This window comes from Pleurodeles waltl, chromosome 3_1 (assembly GCF_031143425.1).
Source record: "Pleurodeles waltl isolate 20211129_DDA chromosome 3_1, aPleWal1.hap1.20221129, whole genome shotgun sequence".
NCBI lineage: Eukaryota > Metazoa > Chordata > Amphibia > Caudata > Salamandridae > Pleurodeles > Pleurodeles waltl.
The window spans coordinates 845737641-845757007 of NC_090440.1; the positions used below are offsets into that span (position 1 = coordinate 845737641).

Sequence of the window (19367 nt, forward strand, 5' to 3'; positions counted from 1 at the left end):
GGTTGCGGGCGTGGTCTGCGGGGGTCGGTGCGGTGCCGAGGGCTGTGGGCCACCAGGAGTCGTCCCAGGCGGACGGGGTGTTGCCGAGGATGAGGACTTCCGTTTTTTCAGAGTTCAGCTTTAGGCGGCTGAGCCTCATCCAATCTGCGACGTCCTTCATACCCTCTTGTAGGTTGGTCTTGGCGCTGGCGGGGTCCTTGGTGAGGGAGAGTACAAGTTGGGTGTCGTCGGCGTAGGAGGTGATGATGATGTCGTGCTTGCGTACGATGTCGGCGAGGGGGCTCATGTAGACATTGAAGAGTGTCGGGCTGAGCGATGAGCCTTGAGGTACGCCGCAGATGATCTTGGTGGGTTCTGAGCGAAACGGAGGGAGGTAAACTCTTTGGGAGCGGTTAGCGAGGAAGGAGGCGATCCAGTCCAGGGCCTGGCCTTGGATCCCGGTGGAGCGTAGGCGGGTGATTAGGGTGCGGTGACAGACAGTGTCAAAGGCAGCCGAGAGGTCGAGGAGAATGAGGGCGACTGTTTCACCGTTGTCCATCAGGGTTCTGATGTCGTCTGTGACTGAGATGAGGGCGGTTTCCGTGCTGTGGTTGGTTCGGAATCCGGTTTGTGAAGGGTCGAGCAGGTTGTTGTCTTCCAGGAAGGTGGTCAGCTGTTTGTTGACGGTCTTTTCTATTACCTTGGCTGGGAAAGGTAGAAGAGAGATGGGGCGGAAGTTTTTCAGGTCGCTTGGGTCAGCCGTAGGTTTCTTTAGTAGGGCGTTGACTTCAGCGTGCTTCCAGCATTCGGGGAAGGTAGCAGAAGAAAAAGAAGAGTTGATGACGGTCTGGAGGTGCGGGGCGATGATGTCGTCGGCTTTGTTAAAGATGAAGTGCGGGCAGGGGTCCGAAGGGGCGCCGGAGTGGATAGAGTTCATGATGGATTTGGTTTCTTCCGTGTTGATGTGGGTCCAGTTGTTGAGGGTGATGTCCGGGGAAGCGGGTTCAGTGGTGTATGGTTGGGTCTGGTGTCCGAAGCTGTCGTGGAGGTCGCTGATCTTGCGATGGAAGAAAGTGGCGAGGGATTCGCACAAATCCTGTGATGGCGTGACGGCGTTAGTGGTTAAAATGGTTTTAACTCCTCTCCTCTCACCTACTTTACTCATTTTTGACTTGCCTGAACGCTATGTCTTGGTGTTTTACATGACTTAGGGCTCTATTAGATTTGATGTTTTGACTCTTTGTATACTTTGTCATGCATCTTCAATAAAGAATTACAACAAAAAAAAGGTTTTAAATATTCACCACTAGCCTCCAATAATGTTTAAAGAGTATATATTTCTTGGTGGGTAGCCTCAGCATGTGACCGTGTCCATGGCGATAAGAATACTACAGACCTGGGGAAAGGGGTGCAGGGTGTGGGGACTTTAATTTAAACAGCCAGAGAGCTCCTCGTTTAATGAAGATGCCTGCCTTAATTAGCCTTATTGTGGTAAATTCAATAATTCTAATCTGAAAAAGAGAAACAACTGCTGGGGAAACAGCAGAGAGCCAGGTACCTGGTCACAGCAGAAGTACTGGCCTACCACAAGCCACTATTTGTCCTTTTGCAACGAGAGGGGCTCGGCCTCCCTTTTCATCAGCGCTTTTTTTCTGGAATGCGGACTAGGGTGCAGTGTTCAGATGCAAAGGGGCTGGCTACTAACGATTATGCTTCGTTAGAGTGTGACTGGCGAGGTGGTGATATGAGTTTCACTATTTATTTCTAACTTTTAAAGAATCTGTTCGAAACAACCCACGAGTACTGTCTACAACCAGTTATGTGCTAGTTAAGACTGGCATGACGAAATGTATCTCTGGATGTTACATTCTGAAAGTAGTTTGAAGTAGAAAGCCATGAGAAGAGGTTAACACTTGAAAATGTGTGCCATCTTGAACAGCATCCAAGCCACTACAGTGAAATAACAGAACCAGCCCGCTCTCCGCTACCTTCTTTCACAAGTGTGACATTGGGTAGAAGTCCACTTCGTGATGAAAATAAACTGCAAAAACAAACCTCTGTGTCTACACCATTCGAGTTTCAGTGTATGACTGTGCCCTAACACCCATGATTTCTTACAGTTAGCACCCATGTTTTCTTACAATCGATTAGGGTTGAACTGGCAGGATATGCATTCAAGGAGTGTTTGGGGGAGGGGGTATTTGAAATATTTACTGCACAATTTCTCCACAGAGACCGGAATAGACGACAACAGGTGAAAGGGACCTGTGGAATAATTCAAGAAAGAACAGGAGGTAGTACGCTTCTTGGTATAGAGACAAAAACAAGGGGTGTGGGAAGCAAAAAAACAGGCAATCAAGCAAGGACGGGAGAATGAGCAGGGGAAGGGGCAGTAAGACAAAGGAGGTTGAGAAGGGGGCAGAGCAAACAACAATGTTGAGAGGGAAATCAAACTACAAACATGCACTTGCTTGAAGTGCTAGCAAGAAAGAAAGAAAAAGTATCTCCACAAATGCCCGGCAGCGAAAGGACATTGGCTGAGGCCTGCAAGATGTCCTAGGTCCAGCTTCACAGCATAGACCAGCACATAACGTAAAGTGAAACCAGGAGGTACCTGTAAGGCACTGACCAATGCGAGGCAAGGAAATGAGATGGACTTTGCAGGCAGCAAATGGTAAGAGATGGGCAGGCTCCCTTTTAAGATTTTCTTTTTTACATACAAGAGATTTCACAAGCAAAGCGCAAGTGCTGTGCAGGCGAAACCTAAAAAAGGGAACCTAGGCTGAAGTTCAGTTGGTGGTGTCAGCAGCAGCTGCCACCCCAAATTTCAAGGGGATGGGCAGAGGAAAAGAGGTGTGAGGGGGGCAAATAAAAAATACATACAATGTTGCTCCTCTGGTCTTCTTGTGGTGTCCCAGCATTCACTGGGACACCAGCACAGGCTCCTCATAGCAATCGTGGCGCTGCTTTTATGCATGCAAGGCATGTAAGCAGCCTCAGGATTGGTCTGAACGGGTCGGAGTGCCACTCAGACACAAGCCTGGGGTCTGTGCTGTTTCTCCAGCCCGGCTGTGTATACAGCCGGGTTGGAGAAACCTAAGTGCGCACGTGTATTTTGCCGGCCTCAGACGGCCATCCAAACATATATGCCCACTCAGTGCACTCTCCGCTCCTCCCCCTCCCACCCCACATGAACACACTACTGGTAGCAGATGAAAGATAAAACTATAATTAAATAAATATTGCTTTATCTTTCATCTCCTGGCTTAGCCAGGGAGGAGACGCTCCTTCGCCATTGCGAAGGAGCCGCCCCTAGGTGTCAGGCAAGGTTTTGACTATGAGGTCACAAATCTTTTCTTGATAGTACTCTTTCTAAAAGTTACTTTTTCAGCAAGAGTAAGGTTATTTGAGCAATCCATATGCTCCAGGTACAGAGATTCATGAGCCTTTTTCATTAACACAAATAAGTAGTTGATTTGTCTGCCTCCTCTGGTATAAACCTAAAGTTGGTTTCTAAACTCTCCACTTTCCTACAATACTTGGAAAACATTATGAACCCTCACACTTGTTTAGCAGTTGAGACCGCCAACCACATTATAGCCTGAAAATGAAATAAGATTCTAAATAATCAGCCGTTTCCTGTGTGGCTGAAAGTAGGTAAGGTGAAACATGACTACTTCGCTGCCTCAATACTTTTAGTCCAAAAAGCGTCTTTTTTTATTTTTATTTTTAGGAAGAAAGTATTTTTATAACTTTGTGATAAAGAGACATTTTTATATGGTCTGGATGTTTGTGTTTCCACCTTGAATAGGCCTGCTTGGAACGTTGTTTCTCCTTTTTAGGTAAAAGGCTGAGTAGTGATATAAGTTTAAAGCTCAGCAGCTACAAGTCTTATAAAAGAAAGAAGGGCATCCCTTGAGAGATGGAGGGTGCAGGGAATGTGAGATATTAAAACGTACCTTGAGCTGGCAATGTAGGCGCCTGGGACCCATATAGGGACAGGATTGAATCTTTTGACATCTTCTTTCCAGACTCTTCAGCTTTACTACTAGACTCAGGAAATAGATTCAGGTTCTCAGGGACGGAGCAGGAGCTTCCAGTGATGGGTGCAGAAGGAAATACCTGGGAAAAAGGACAAATATAGGGAAGGATGTCAACTACTTTCAAGGTATTTCCAAAACACTCAAGCCTTGTGCCAGTGGGCTGCAGATAATGGAATCACATGGCCGTCTCATTTTAAGGACCTGAAATCTGCACTGAAACTGGGATTGCTTAACTCTAATATTTTTCATCTTTAAACCCCTAATTTATAATTTTTCTACCCTTTACAAGTTTCAAATTCAAAGTGGTTAAAATAAAGGTGCTGACTATACATAAGTAAATTAAAATTAAAATGGTTGATATTTATCTTGATCTAGCTAGAACTGAGGATATGTTGACAATACAAACTGATAATCCAGATACAGTTCTGATAAATTAAACAATGAAAATACTAACTCATTTAGCTACGATTATATTGTCAGAAGTGTGGGTATGTACATTACCTCTCTCACTGCATCTCTACACCCATATCCGGAAAGATACCTGAAAAAACATGTAATATGGGCCTATATTGCTATTGAAGGAATCTGATGGCATTATTAACCATAGAGTTAAGTGGTTTTAAGTGCCACCATAATCATGGCATGGAAGTAAAGAACCATATTATACGTTACCCTTTCTGTATTTTTTTTTAATTACATGTTTATTGTGAGGGAGGTAGGTGGAAAAATTATATTTCAAACAGAAAAACGTTCAAAGAGAAACAGTAACTTAAATATGCTGGACTATAGTGATTTGTTATCTGCAGTACAAAGAGAAAATAATACATGTGGTTAATTACGTAGTAACCAATGTAGAATGTTAGAAAAACACCATTTGATCTGTAAAAATGTGTTGTCTGTAGAAGTCAGAGACTGTTAACTTTGTTTCCTGGAACTGATGCAGCTAATAATAGGCAGTGACAGGAACAAGAATGTTATGTTTTGGTCCATGATTTGTGAAAAAAAGTGTTGATTAAAGAAGAGACAGTAGTAAAGCTGTGTGTTCTTGGCTGTCCTGTGACAGGAAACCCATATTTCACAGTGAACTGTGAAAATGTTCCCATATTTCATAAGTCCCTTTTAAATATTGGGTTTTTAATAGCACTGCATTTTGTTCAGTAAAAAATGACCCACAACATACAAATATATACAGTATAAATCTAATTAGGTATAGAGTTTAATATGCCATGTATTACTGCTGTTGAGTGTGGGGCAGGGCAGGATTACCAAGAGGAAACAGCTCAAGTAGGTCAAGATGCCCCTTCCAGTTCCTCAACATTTCTAATAATTAGTGTATTACAGTCAGTGGATCTTCATATATGAGAAGAAGGGTTTAGCCCCATACACTCACAAAATGTTGTATTCATTCAGGCAGCATTTTGGTAAGAACATAGAACTTGCATAACGCAGCAGCAGCAAATGAATAAAAGTGTGTTTGTAACATATGGTTACATCACTACCCTTCCCACAAACTGCTCAACTCTTTAGTGTGTTGCTCTTTCATTTGAATGACAGGAAGCTTACAGACATCCTGAGCGGTGCAAATTAAACACAATAAAAAGCAATTAGATGATTCTCCCAAAAGATTTGAGAATCAGTTTGTCAGATTTTTTAAAAAAAGTTGTAGCTCAGAAAAAGTACAAACATGCAGAGATTCTCTCGCTCCCATAATTACTTAATGCCTACTAAAACAAGTATGTTGTCATAAATAACTCCTTTCTACTGGTCACTGTTCATTTAAAAACAGATCAAAACAAGAAAAGCCAGGTTTCTTTTAATGTTGTTTATACTGCAGCCTTAATTATTTTGTGTGCCCTGTCTTACTTCTTGGATGCTAGGTTTAAAAGGAGGCCTTATGAGATCAGAACTCAAATGTAATACGTTATTACAGTTTAGGTGCAATATATATATATATATATATATATATATATATATATATATATATATATATATTTTTTTTTTTTATTTTTTTTTAAACAGGCGACTAGATATGCCACAAGTTGCCTGTATGAAAATAAAATAGAGGCAGGCTTTTACACAGAGACTGCAGGTTCCCATGTATAATAATATGGGTAGAGATATAAGATGTATAAGACCGATAAAGGCACACGATGCAGATCCAATTATACACCAATACAAGAAAGGCATCTGTCTTCTATTTACAGCACACATTTGTATTGATTAACATTTCAATAAATAGATGTGCATGTAAAAAAAGTTCAATCTCTGGGACCATTTTAGCCCTCCTTGCTGGTGTGAAGTTTCCATTACTCAACTAACCTGGTTAATCTCATCAGCTTTTGACAACTACAAAGCCAATACCTAAATATCTCCTTGTAAGCCAATGATAAATATGTCAGTCATATTTACTACCGTGATAAATAATTCAGTTGTGTGCAAATAGAGCCTTGTCGTAAAACTAGACCTATGCTGAACGAAGAGGTGAACGAGCTGTGAGAATTCTACTTTACTCCAGTCTTGTGCAGCCATTCATTTTCATCACTGTTGAGAAAGGATATTCAAATATAAGTTTATGTACAATAAGGTTTTTATTCCACCTATTTCTTCTTTTTCTACCCCATATTAAAAGAACTTTTTTGCAGTGCATTCAATATATGGCACTTTCGGAGCAAGTTTCTAAATGATTTTCAGACCTGAAATCAGATGCTTCACAGACAGATGAAGGTGTGAGGGTACCTATAAGAAATAATTCAAGCTCTGGACGCCGTAGAACATCACTTTTGTCAATGACTTCTTCCTTTTTAAAGCCAATTGCCCAAAAGTCACCAGGTATGTTATACATTAAGTTTAAGACCTTATTTGCCACAATTATGTGAAAGCTGCAACGACCTTCCCTAAAAAAAGCTCTGCAGTTGAAAGTACTGCAAAACAGAAATTCGCTGTTTACTTAAACTCATTAAACAAAGGATAAGAGATTAAAGCAACACAACACTAATAAAATCCCATTTTGAACAAGATTGTTCTTGGATGGACTTATTTTTTGATTCAATTGTTCGATTGGCTGAATTTTGTAAATACAAGTGTATTGGTATTTAAATGGACCCATTGTTGACTCATTTGTCTAAATAGGTTGGTTCTTATACCAACACATTCTAACGTTGTTGAAATATGGGTAACATGGGATGCAGTTCAAAATGAATATAATCATGTCAATTAAATACGTTTTATTTGCACTTGCCACATACTAGTTGTAGTATTTTTTAATCTTTTGCTTCTTCTTGTATTTAATTATCCCACTGTAATTTTTGTTACGGTTTCTAAATTCTTGAACCCATTACAATTGACAGCTAAGTACGTGTATATTCGTGTGCTCCACTAGTTGGTTTTCGTGTAGCACTAGGAGTCAGAGTGGTATTCAGGGGGCATCAATAAGATGCCTTCTGGGTGTATTTTTCAATAAATCCCACACTGGCATCAGTGTGGATTTATTGTGCTGAGAAGTGTGATACCAAACTTCCCAGATTTCAGTGTAGCCATTATGGAACTGTGGAGTTTGTAATTGACATACTCCCAGACCATATACCCTTTATGGCTACCCTGCACTTACAATGTCTAAGGTTTGGCTTAGACACTGCAGGGGCATAGTGCTCATGCAACTATGCCCTCACCTGTGGTATAGTGCACCCTGCCTTAGGGCTGTAAGGCCTGCTAGTGGGGTGACTTACCAATGCCACAGGCAAGGTAGTACTTTCCTATTCCACACACTGGAGGTGTGATCAGGCTAAAGAAATCAGACATGTATCTCCGTCTTGACAAATATGTCCACAAACATGGAGCAGATCCATGTATGTCATCAATGCAGTCAGAGGTCAAAGTAAAATGTGATAAATGCAATTATATAAGGTGCAGAGGAGTTAGAGGTTGAGTAAGTTATACAACATTGAGACTATATGATAAGACCAGTGACTATGGTAAACATCCAGAGAAGGAAATCTTTCAATCCAGATATGCAATCGCCTTGCTGGCCCTCAGGTTGACCTTCCAGGACAAATAATTACGCGAAGGTAAACAGGCCAGGCACATTATAAATTATTATAAATTATTCCTGCTCGCTATTCACACACCCACCCACCTAAACCATTGTTTGAAATTATCGAGGAGCAAAGTAAAGTCACTGCAACCCAAATACGTACTCAATACCTCCTGCTCTCTGCAGGTTTCGAAAAAGCAGCAAATAACTCAATAACAGTAAATCGAGATAACTGCTGAGGCTAACATACAAAGACGTCAACAAGCAAACAATGCTCTGTTCCACCATGCTACAATTGCAGAGGTTTACATATCAGTCCACACACAATCCCCACCTTACTAGAGTCCGAGAAAGAGATTGATGAGGTAGGACCAAAAAGATCTAACTCATTTTGTAGCTTGTTGCTGGGCTTTCCATTTGGGGTACTGTTGTTGACTGGCGTGTCTAGGGAAGCAACAAAAGGGAGAAGTTAGAAACTGACCCTTAAACATATTCTGCAGAGGGCAATTAAGGGACATAAAGGATAGACAAAGGAACACTGGACAACCATATGTGTAACATTTACACTAGTGCATTTTTCTTTTTTTACGGTGACTGTGCTACTCCTTTGATTACAACAGAAATAGTTACCTTTTTCTTTTCGGGGCATGGAGGGGACACTGTTCTAAAGCAATAGGCAGGTTAAGAAAGTGATTAAAGTCTCTACGGATGCTCCCCTATGCCTCACTCTATCTGCATGGGTTCTTCCTGGCAGTAAAGAAATTAGGTTTAAAAGATTTACCTCAAACTAGAGTTCTGAAGCCTTGTTATCTTTTATAGTCACATATTCGGACTACTCCCAATTAATCTGTAAATCTTTTACACCTTTGGCATCTTTCATAGATTCATATAGCTTGACTATTCACAATCAGTTTGAAAATCTTCAGCACTTTATACTGTAGTATTACTATACTTGAATGACGTAACCCCCCTGAATGCTTTAAGACCAACTGTGCTTGTGCCTACCAGTGCAGACCTTAAACACTAATCACAAAGGTCATCTTGAAGCTGTACGCTACTACTGTGCTATATCTCACAAGGAGAAGTGTTTGGCACATGTAAACCTAAGAAAGATACCAACAATGGAGAACTGTAGTTTTTTTTTAAATGTCTTTATTGATTTTTTATTAATCAACAATAACAATAAAAGTCAAAGAGCATCATCAGTTGTGGCAATATATCATTATATGCATAGTGAAAAACATCTAATCTCATCCTTTCCAATTCGTCTGCCCTCTGTAGGTACAAAGAGAAAAACCCAACATTTCACATATCTGCTATCTTAATCCTCCACACTTCTTGGTATCACATTGAAAGAACGCAATGAATGGTACTTTGCAAGATGATAGGCACATCCCTTAGCAATGTTACCACTCAGTCTGCATCTAAAAATAGCAAATTGTACATACAAATATATACAGGCAGTGAGGCAAACCAAGTGATGGTCGTCACATGGTATCAATTCAGTTCTCAAGTTTCCACCACCGCTCCATCTCTGGCATCTTGAGGATGGGTTATCAGATAATTATGTAACGGGTCCCATATTTCAGACCAAGGAGACAATAGTTCAACATATAGGGGCAATTGGTCATTATAATAAATCAGGTCAGAGAGCCATTCTGTGCTCTCCTCCTCCCCCAGCTACGAGTAACTCTTCGCTTCACCAAGAGGAGGGAAAGTGTCACATATTTCCTGAAGTTCGCATCGACTTACCCGATGTGCCCCCAGGGAGGCAAGAGTGGTGTGAGTGCCAGTTCCCGAACTATCATGGCAGCAAGCACTGTGGAAACCTCTCTCCAGAAAACCCTGTACTTTTTCTTTTTCTACCCCATCTCAAAATAACTTTTTTGCATTGTGTTCCATGTATGGCACTTTCAGAGCAAATTTCTAAATGATTCTCAGACCTGAAATCAGATGCTACAAAGACAGATATACCCATGCAAGGTGAAGAAAAAAAGCCCCCCCCAATGAATTCACATCTGGCACATTTGTCATCTGATGACAAATACCACATTTGTCATCTGGTCGAAGCCAGTAGCGGTGAAGTCTAGCGAGGGTGTAGTATACTTTGCAGAGAAACGTATAGTGAATAATATGAACCCTACTGCTAGAGGCAATCTTCCCTGTTTGTACACAGCAGTATTTCCATTGATCGTCTATACGGATGATACCTATATTCACTTCTCACTGGGCTCAGACCTGTTCCCAATTGTATGGAGCCTCAGTTTGTGCTGGGCGATACAAAATGGAAACTAGATGTTTCAGCCTGCAGTAAGGTATCCAAATTAGGAAGTTCACGAAGGAATTTCTGGGTGGCAACTTTCACATTCTTGTGGCCTAATGTACAGAAAGATGTCCAATGGGGATAGCAGCCCTCAACTAATCAACTAATAAATTCAGCAAGGAACACAAAGAATCTCTCTCAGAGATCCCCCACAATGTTGAAATCCACGTTTCCGAGATAATTGTCTGAAGGCATTCCCTTGTGTAACTGGCAGTGGTGGATGATAAGGGAGCAGAATAAGCAGGGAGTACATCATCGGTTTGCCCAGTTTTCGGGCCAGTCACCGCCAAGTGTCTGATGTACATGCGACTGTGGAGATCACTGATGCAACTGAGGCCTATAAAGATCCCAAGTATGATAGTGGAACAGGGGTCACAGATCCCTGCTCTATTGCCAGATGCGGAAGGAATAGAGTAGGTCTATACCAGTGTATGGCATAATGCGCCCGGGCACACAAATATTAGTTCCAAATCTTGCACCTCAAACCCTCCCTTAGAGAATGGCAGTGTGAGAGTGTCCCATTGAACACTGTTTGTCTGCCCATGGGAGTCTTATAATCTGAGTTTTAAGTGCCTGAAAGAAGTAGCGCCCAGTTGGAGAGGTAAATTGAGGAATAGATATAGAAATGTAGGTGGTATATTAATTTCCGTCAGCACAATAGGACCAGCAAGTGACAGGGGAGGGAAATACAGCGAGTAATATTATCAGTAATTGTTCATTGTGCCGTGCCATCGTTCAATCTGATGATTTCCTCCCTATCTCTCGAGATTTACCACCCCCAGATAATTAAGTTCAAAGTGCCACCACTGCAGAGGAAAATCTGGGGTGAAGGGTTGCGTGGCTTGTGTGAGGGGAAAGAGACGTGACTTTTCCCAGTTAAGCTGCACACCGGATGGCCCCCAAAATCGGACAAATTCATGGAGGACAGCATTAAGGCTTATCTGCGGAATTCCTCAAAACAAGGGTAATGTTGTCCACATATAGTGAGACTAAAATATGCCTGGATGGCTAACAAACTGCATAATCCCAATGGCACTGGCGTAGTTTGGCTGCCACTGGCACCACTGCTAGAGCAAAACGTAATGGTGAGAGTGGGCAACCCTGCCACGTGCCCATGGTATTATTTAGGGCAGAGGAGTCTGCGCGATTGATCCTAACTCTTGCTACCGGTTTTGAGTATGTAAGGGCAATCTAGGTCAAAAATGAATTTGGAAGTCCTATTCGGCAGAGGACAGTCATTACAAAATCCCACTCCAGTGAGTCGAAGGCTTTGGAGGCATCCAGGAAGGCCACCACCACTGCCAGGTATGGATCAGTATCTAGCATAAAAGCAAAGAGGTCTGAGATTATGGGACGTGGACCGCCCTGGTATAAAGCCTGATTGATCTGGTATTACTAAGAGCAGCATGAGAAGGGAGAGTCGGTTAGCAAGTATTTTAGCTAAGATTTTAATGTCCCAGTTTATTTAGAGACAGCGGTCTATATGATTTGCACTTGTCAGGTGGCTTATCTAGCTTGAGCAGGGCAATGATCATAGCTTCATGCATGGGGAGGAAGAAGGCCATTCGTCCTCCCCTCCTGAAATACAGGTCTTAGTATCCAAACAAATAGGCCAATATAGGCTTATAGAAGTGTTCCTGTTAGACTACTGGGGCAAGAGACATGTAGTTAAGGGCAAATAAGCTTTTATTCTCAAGCCTTCTTTTTGTATAGATCTCTGAACAGAATAACAATTACTACATAAAGCAGCAGAACACCAGTAGTGAGGGTCATATATCTGGAATACATTCTATCGTAACTCTTCAGTGCTTGACGTTCTAGTAGTAGTACTTATGAAATGTATGGCATCCATCATGTTGCTACTTTTAAAATGTCTTGAAGGACCCCTGCACATATTGTCATGGTGGCTGTTCTGCTTGCACAAATGGCAGATACACTTATAAGCAGCAGTCATGTTTCCTAAAAACAAAGCAATTCTAGCCATTTAACTGGATATCGAGATTACAGAAAGGTTTCACAATTTAATGGTGGATTACAAAGACTATCTATAGAAAAGTCACTTGTTAAGTTGACAAGAGTGTGGAGTCACTTATGCATCTAAGACGTAGAATGTTGACAGAATTTTGTAAGTGGCGCTGTTTGACTGACTCAATAATTGGAAGGAATCTTCAGGACCAATCTACCACCATCCTTAGATGAACTAAGAGTAACATTACTTGACCGAGGATGAAAGCAGCATAAAGGCACAAATGGAGGAAATTAGAGTCTTTGAAAAACGTAACTGTGTCTGATTTATGCATCCGCTCCATCTGGTATCCCTTTAACCCGAGGTGGTGACAGAATAATATTTAACTCATGTTGGATTATGGCTAGGATTGAGAGCTCTGAACAATTAAACATACTTTATCTGGATGCTCTAGACTCACCTCCTCCAGATGCAGCAAATAAGACACGGCTTGGTGGTACAATGGAGAGCTGTTTTGGTATAATGTGCAAAATCTCTCATTTTGTAGGGCATGTTTTCTAGGTGAAAGCTACTTTCACTGCGTGAAAATGTCGTTATCGGAAATACCCGGGTTTATAAAGTCTAAGAATTCAGCAGCTGTGCAGTCATGCTCCAAGATCAATGGTCAGTTAAAAGTATTCATCCGCTTTCTCTGGCTGGAGGTTTAAGATATTTTGAAACAAGTTCTACAGATGGTCTGTGAACCTAAGTGGCCTTTTTATGGTGGCATTATCAGCATTCTCCAAGGGCTTAGTCTCAATTTCAATACTAGCTTTAAAATCAAAGAGATTAAAGAACTGTTTACAAAATGCCTTGGCCAAGATATCAAAAAATGTTCTTGCACATCTCCTTGGTCCCTCCATGCACCCACCTTCTCAAAAGATCAGACTGCAATGCAGGCTGTAGATTTTTCGTATTTCTGGATCTGTGCAGTGGCAAACAAATCCCCCTTCTGTTTTCCTCAAATTTTGAATAACTTGTACTGGAAATACATTGTTCTCTCACTCAGGTCTTGCACTAGTCGGTCAGCCTGTTGTCTATTGCTGGAAAATACTGCATCTTAACATGCAATACATGATGAATTGCCAAACCTCAAAGAATACAGCCTTTGAAAAATAAATGTTGATCGTTTTCCTCAAAGCTCCATACAAGAGAAAACAGTGGTGGGGCTAGCAGCTTGCAGTATTGGGCTAATAAGAGCTTTTTTAACATACATAGTAATGCTTGAACTCCTTTCCTCCAAGGGTCTTATGATTGCTGATCCGGAATTGAAATTGGTTAGAAAAGTGTAATGTTCAGTAAAGCTACAAGGCACAGATCAGAACATGCCTGTGAAAAATCTTGGGACAGGATAATCCAAAGGGTAACACCTTTAATTGGTTCAAAAAGTGTCTGCTGCCCATAAAACAAAGGAATTTTGGTGAATCAGGATATGCATGGCACTAGCCATCCTGTAGGTTTGTGGACACTCAGAAAATGTTTTCTTGAAGTCTTGAGTCTTGGGATGAGGATTTCAGGAATACCAAGTGACACATTTGTTTCCTCAGTAACTTTCTGATAAACTTTTGTCACAAATCACCTGTTCTTATATGCATAAGAAAATCTGTAAAATAGAGCGACATGTTCATATTGTTCATGTAACTTCTTTCCACTGTACTTAAAAACAGCATCAGGTAGACCTCTTTCTCTAGTAATCGGGTACATTTTCTTGCAACATTCTTCTTCAGCAGTTTAGAGTTTTCGAGGAATTCCAGTGCTTGGCTATCTCTTAAGAGAGAGAATGAAGCCATTTGCATATCATCCCAGATTTTTCGGTAGTTTGCTATTCCTGTCTTCATATCCTTAGAAGGATACGAACAAACAGGGGAAGAAGTACTGGAAATTTGACTTACATAAATGTTTGGTGATAGTTTTGTCCTTCTCCTCCTTTCCTGTTGCAAGGTAGGTTTGACATCAATGCCGCTTCAGGGCTGAAGAGAACCCCTTACTCTACTAGTTTCTTTCATTCTGGCAAAACAAAGATCAATACGGATACTCTAGGGCAGAGGTCTTCAAACTGGGGGGCGGGCCCCCCTAGGGGGGCCACAAGTGATCCCAGGGGGGGCGCCAAACTCTGGCCAAAAGAAATATTATACAGATAACATGCCTTTGTTTTAAGCAGAAGCATGTTATTGCCGTTTTAAAAAGGTAACAATACTTAACTGCAATGTTTAAATAGGTTTAGACATATTTAAACATTGCCATCTTTCTAAAATAATTGTGAAAAATTCTGAGGGGGGGGCAATGATTTTAATTTTTGAACTGGGGGGGGCGCAGCATTAAAAAGTTTGAAGACCACTGCGCTAGGGTGTAGCTACCATCGGTGAAATAGCTGTGGTGACACTAGGACCCAGGGATGTGTAGGGCCCGCTGTCCCAAAAGTGTGCCAGTCTTACCACCCAACTAGAAGAAGGGGGCATATGTTTGAGGGTTTATCTTGAACTGTTGTAAAGTAAGAGATAGCAATTTAAGCAAGGAACAGATCCTCAATGGAGGAAAGAGGAAGTGTTCCCTTCCAGGCCTGCAGGCCAAGAGTCAGACTTTTCTCCAGGAGAAAGAACACTCAAATATTGTTATTTGTAAACATGTGTAACTAACGCTTCCTTTGTGATGGGTTAGAAAACACGGAGTGTACTCAAGGACACCCTCACAAGACAAGCAGTAAGAACCCAAGGCTTATTTTGGGGCCTATCCATGCCCCTAATGGAAGTAGAAACAAGAGCATAAGAGGATGAGTCACTACAGTCCGTGTATAACCTTTAAAAAGACCTTTATAACTGATCTTTAAGATGCACTTAGAAAATTCCTATGTAGCATTGTAAGTATGTTGACATTTTAAAACGTCTATAGTGGAAAAGCATAATTTGGATCGTCAAAGCTTGCTTTTCGGGCGGAGGGAGGGTACTCTGACACAGAATTGAGGAGCCACTTCAGACAGACTCTTATTGGTGGGGTATTAAACAAACTTATTTTGGGGCTTACTGCGGTACATTTTGTAATACTATTACTTAAATAATTTATAATTTTAACACTTGCTAACACTGTCTAGGCATTGGTTGTACCTCATTAGTACCAATGAAATATACTAATACAGCGAAATACCACAAAAGGAGACTTGCCAACTTTTGTAAAGGGCCTTCCACTGAATGACAACACATGAAGCTGCATTTTTAGCAACTTTTGAACCGTTTGAGCTAGTAACAATATTTTTTGTTAAAATCTGCAGGTTATGCAGCTCATGAAGGATTATGTGGCAAAAGCAGCAAATCCATAAATACACGAACAACACTGTGGCCACACATTCGCATAATTCCAGTGGCCCTGGTCATATTCCCTTGCACTGGGAGGCCGACTGCATGTATCTGGTATCCTACATTTTTATTTTGGGCCTAGGCTCACACTAAAGTAGTGGGCGCACACAGTCCGTATCCTGTCCCTTGACATGAGTGGGGCCCCGAATAAGTCCTGTGAGACACAGGGGCACACCAAGCATGCCCTTGTTATATAAAACAATAGAGTACTGTCCCTGTAGTGAGTTTAATACAAAGAGTGGTGGGGCCACACACTGTATCTAATTTCCCCCCTCATGTAAAATTATGTTTCTGTGTGCCTGCCCACATCTTAGTGCTAACATCCCAAGAGTATGTTGTATGTTTTGTCTGTGGCCTGCTTGGTATATGTATTATGTGTATGAGTGAACCAGAGTAATGGAGGCCTGTGGGATCCCTTTAAGGGTATGTTGCCCTAGTGTGGAATAAACATACTTTTTGTTAATGAAGCCAAAACTAGGTTGAACAACCTTCTATTATTTGGATGTGTGTTTTTTTTTTTAGTGCTGAGCTAAAGCCAAAGTCTCCGAGAAGCCTATGACTATTCACCATCACTAACACTGAGAGCAGAATGCTAAAGGGGTTATACTTGGCCAAGAGCCGGACAGATCTCAGGAGAGCTGTGGCAAATTACCATCCCCTGCTTGCCTGTGACCTCCCAACCAGGTGTGACACATGGTTCTGGGGTCATTTTTTGGAGGACTCAAACATTTTGAATCAGACCTTTATGATACATGACTTAGGAGAAATGCATACTGTCAGGTGCATGATGCTGAAGAACAACTAAACAGTGAAACCTATATAAAGGATTATAAATGGTCAAAGGTTTAATTGTATAAAGCTGGTGTGATGCTATCAGAAGGCGAGGAGGACAAAGCTTTTCCTTTCAACTGCATTACATCTACCTCACCCCAAGTGGACACATTAGTCGTCCTCAGCTTAAAATTCTTTTAGAGGACTAATCCTGGTGCATTGCAGAAGGGGCTAACCCTGGCCCACCACCTTTATCACCACAGGTCATGTTGTATACATACTCCTGCTTTCTGCACAACTGCCCCCCCCCCCCACCCCCACTTAGTTCCTTTTCCCTCCCCCGCAGTTTCTGTGCCTGTGGTTTTGGCACACAGGCTGTTTCTTTATATACCCCAGCTTTGCTTTTTTGCTATGTCATTACATCATGCTATAGTGTTTAGTATCCAAGGCATGCTGTTACAGTGGTGTCACTCAGCATGTCCTTGTATTTATCACTGTACACCTTCTGCCAGCCGCTTGGGGGCCAATGCACCCTTTAGCAGCTCTATGTCCTAGTTTAGGACCCAGGGTCTATGGCTCTTGGCAGTTTGATCTACATGGTCTCAGACCCATGTTCTTTGGACTGCTGATGTCCCTTGGACTGCTTGCGTTTATAGCTTCCAGACTGTATTACTATACTTTTATTTTGCTTCAATAAAGCATTGCAAAAAGGAAAAAAAAAAATCCGAACGCATAGTCTTGAGCTTGCATAGTCCGGCAGATCAAGGAAGGGCCACGTCACAGGTACCTTCAATTACACCAGATATTTTACACAATACTGGAGTAGCAAGGCTTCAAACAAACTTTGTTTCAATGGTCTGCTTTCAACTGCAAAGCATTCCTTGTCAATAATCACAATGCAGCACTAAGATCAAGTTACACATTTAGGACTTTCAGTACTTGTCAGGTAGTTCACTAGCAACAGGTGACATACCCAAACCCAGCAAGTCCATGACTGGTTCAGCTGCTCTGGGGGGACTGGATTTGGGTGGAGCTGGTTCATCCTTCTTAAGTGCCTAAGAGGAAAACACAAACATATCTGATGAACCATTTTCTCAGACTCTGATGAAACCATTTGGAAAACTCTGCAATTAACAAAATCGAGCAAAGAAATGCAGTTATAAGTAAACCAATGAGAAATGCAAAAGTGTCCTTACATGCGTGCTGCACCCATCAAAAGGTCTACATTCAATTACCATTTTCACTTTTTCAAAGACTACTGGTGCTTTCCTGGTCTCTGGTGTTGGTTTGACACTCTGTGAATCTGTCTGCTCTTTCTGTGATGGACAGAGGAAAAAAAGATGCATAAGAATTAAAACAAGTATACAAAATTCAAAACAATCATATTGAAAAAAACAGTGGCAGGAATTAAAGCCCTGGAACATATTATATTGGAGACATTTACACTGGCCACTAATATAGGTATGTTAAGAAATTGCAGTCACTAATTGCATCTGGATCTTCTCCACACTGTTCGGTTCAGACAATGTTCGCAGGAAGGTTGGGGGCAAGGCACATGGGGAGCAGGGGAGGTTTAAATGCCTGGGGTGGGAGTCAGTTAAAAGGTGTGGGAATACAGACCAGCCGAAGACTAGGAGTGAGGCTAAGCAAAAGAGGAATGGGTAGACTGAGCAGCAGATGAAGAAAGAGGTGTTTAGCGTCACACAAGATGCGTGAGAACCAGAGATGGTTGACATTACAAGCAGCGCGCGAGGAGAGAGATCTCTGACAAGCCGCAAGAGGCACTTCAGTCGCTGAAGGAGGTTTTTTATTGAAAAACGTTTATCAGTTAAAGAAAACCAGGATACTAGTCTTTATCACTTTTGTTAAGTCAAATTTACAAGACACCTTGCAATCAAAGATCACTGCCACCCCTTTTAAAACCCATTTTTACCTCACCAGGATATTTAATTCTTCCTTACAATCTTTGCAAAATTTGCTGCAGTACACTTCTAGGGGTGAGGGAGTTAATGAAATTGCCAACACCCACATTTCTCCCACCTCAACTTTAGCCAATAAATCAATCAAACAGCAGTCATGGCCCCAAAATAACAAGCCCAATTAAGGAACACCTTTAAGATTCCTGCTCTGTTGTGAAGCCATTTACTCGCCTCTTTTTCCTCCCCTACATAAAATTCAACAATAGGTCTCTGTAAAGTGAATGATGATATTTTGGTGCAGTATTAACATACTGGGTGCAATGGAGGTGACAAAGTGCAAAAGTAGAGAATGGTAGAAGTTGGAAGGGTTTAGAGGGATGTGTGGAGCTCAGATGCAGTGTGAAACAAGGGTGCATAGGAAAGCCACAAGAAGACTGCAGCTCCAGCAACACTCACCCGATAGGCGTTTATGTCCACACTTCTATCAAGGTATTTCTTCTTCTCATATTTCTCTCGGATGAATGATTCTACTGATCTGAGGGTGTGTGATTAAGGTTAAACCACGACAGACTGGAAGCCATCAAAGAATGGCAAGAGAAGACAAGAATGGATTGCAACAAGTCAGAAGAACGAATCAAGTTAAAAGCAAGACCTAGAAGCATCACCTGTAGAATTACACTAGCATCATAAAATAGCAGAAAATGCATACAATTTAATCAAAGTACATAAACACTAACCATACCAGAGATGCTGAGAACCAGTAGCTCCCTCCCCAGACAAAGAGGAGTGAAACTGAAGGCTGATTCAATATATCTATAGGAGGGCCTGGTGACAGAAATGTGTGCATTACTGCATGTATGCTAAAGGTAAAAGGTAGATTTCCTGTAGGATGCACTAAAACCTTGGAGCAAAAAAAGATGGTAGCAATCGCCTAGGGATCCAGAAAG

The 19367-nt window shown here is 41.6% G+C and overlaps 1 protein-coding gene across 2 annotated transcripts in view; it reads right to left on the reverse strand.

Annotated features, from left to right (window-relative positions):
* Positions 1 to 19367, reverse strand: part of SMAP2 (small ArfGAP2) — a 162447-nt gene that overhangs the window by 58658 nt on the left and 84422 nt on the right. The window contains exons 4-8 of one of the 2 annotated variants that reach the window (XM_069223776.1): positions 18877 to 18955; positions 17737 to 17817; positions 17475 to 17556; positions 8387 to 8496; positions 3939 to 4101 (exon numbers count right to left, since the gene is read on the reverse strand). In XM_069223776.1, coding sequence (XP_069079877.1) covers positions 3939 to 4101; positions 8387 to 8496; positions 17475 to 17556; positions 17737 to 17817; positions 18877 to 18955 — 515 coding nt within the window. Of the gene's footprint in view, positions 1 to 3938; positions 4102 to 8386; positions 8497 to 17474; positions 17557 to 17697; positions 17818 to 18876; positions 18956 to 19367 lie in introns of both variants that reach the window. The other variant, XM_069223775.1, reaches the window with a different exon arrangement.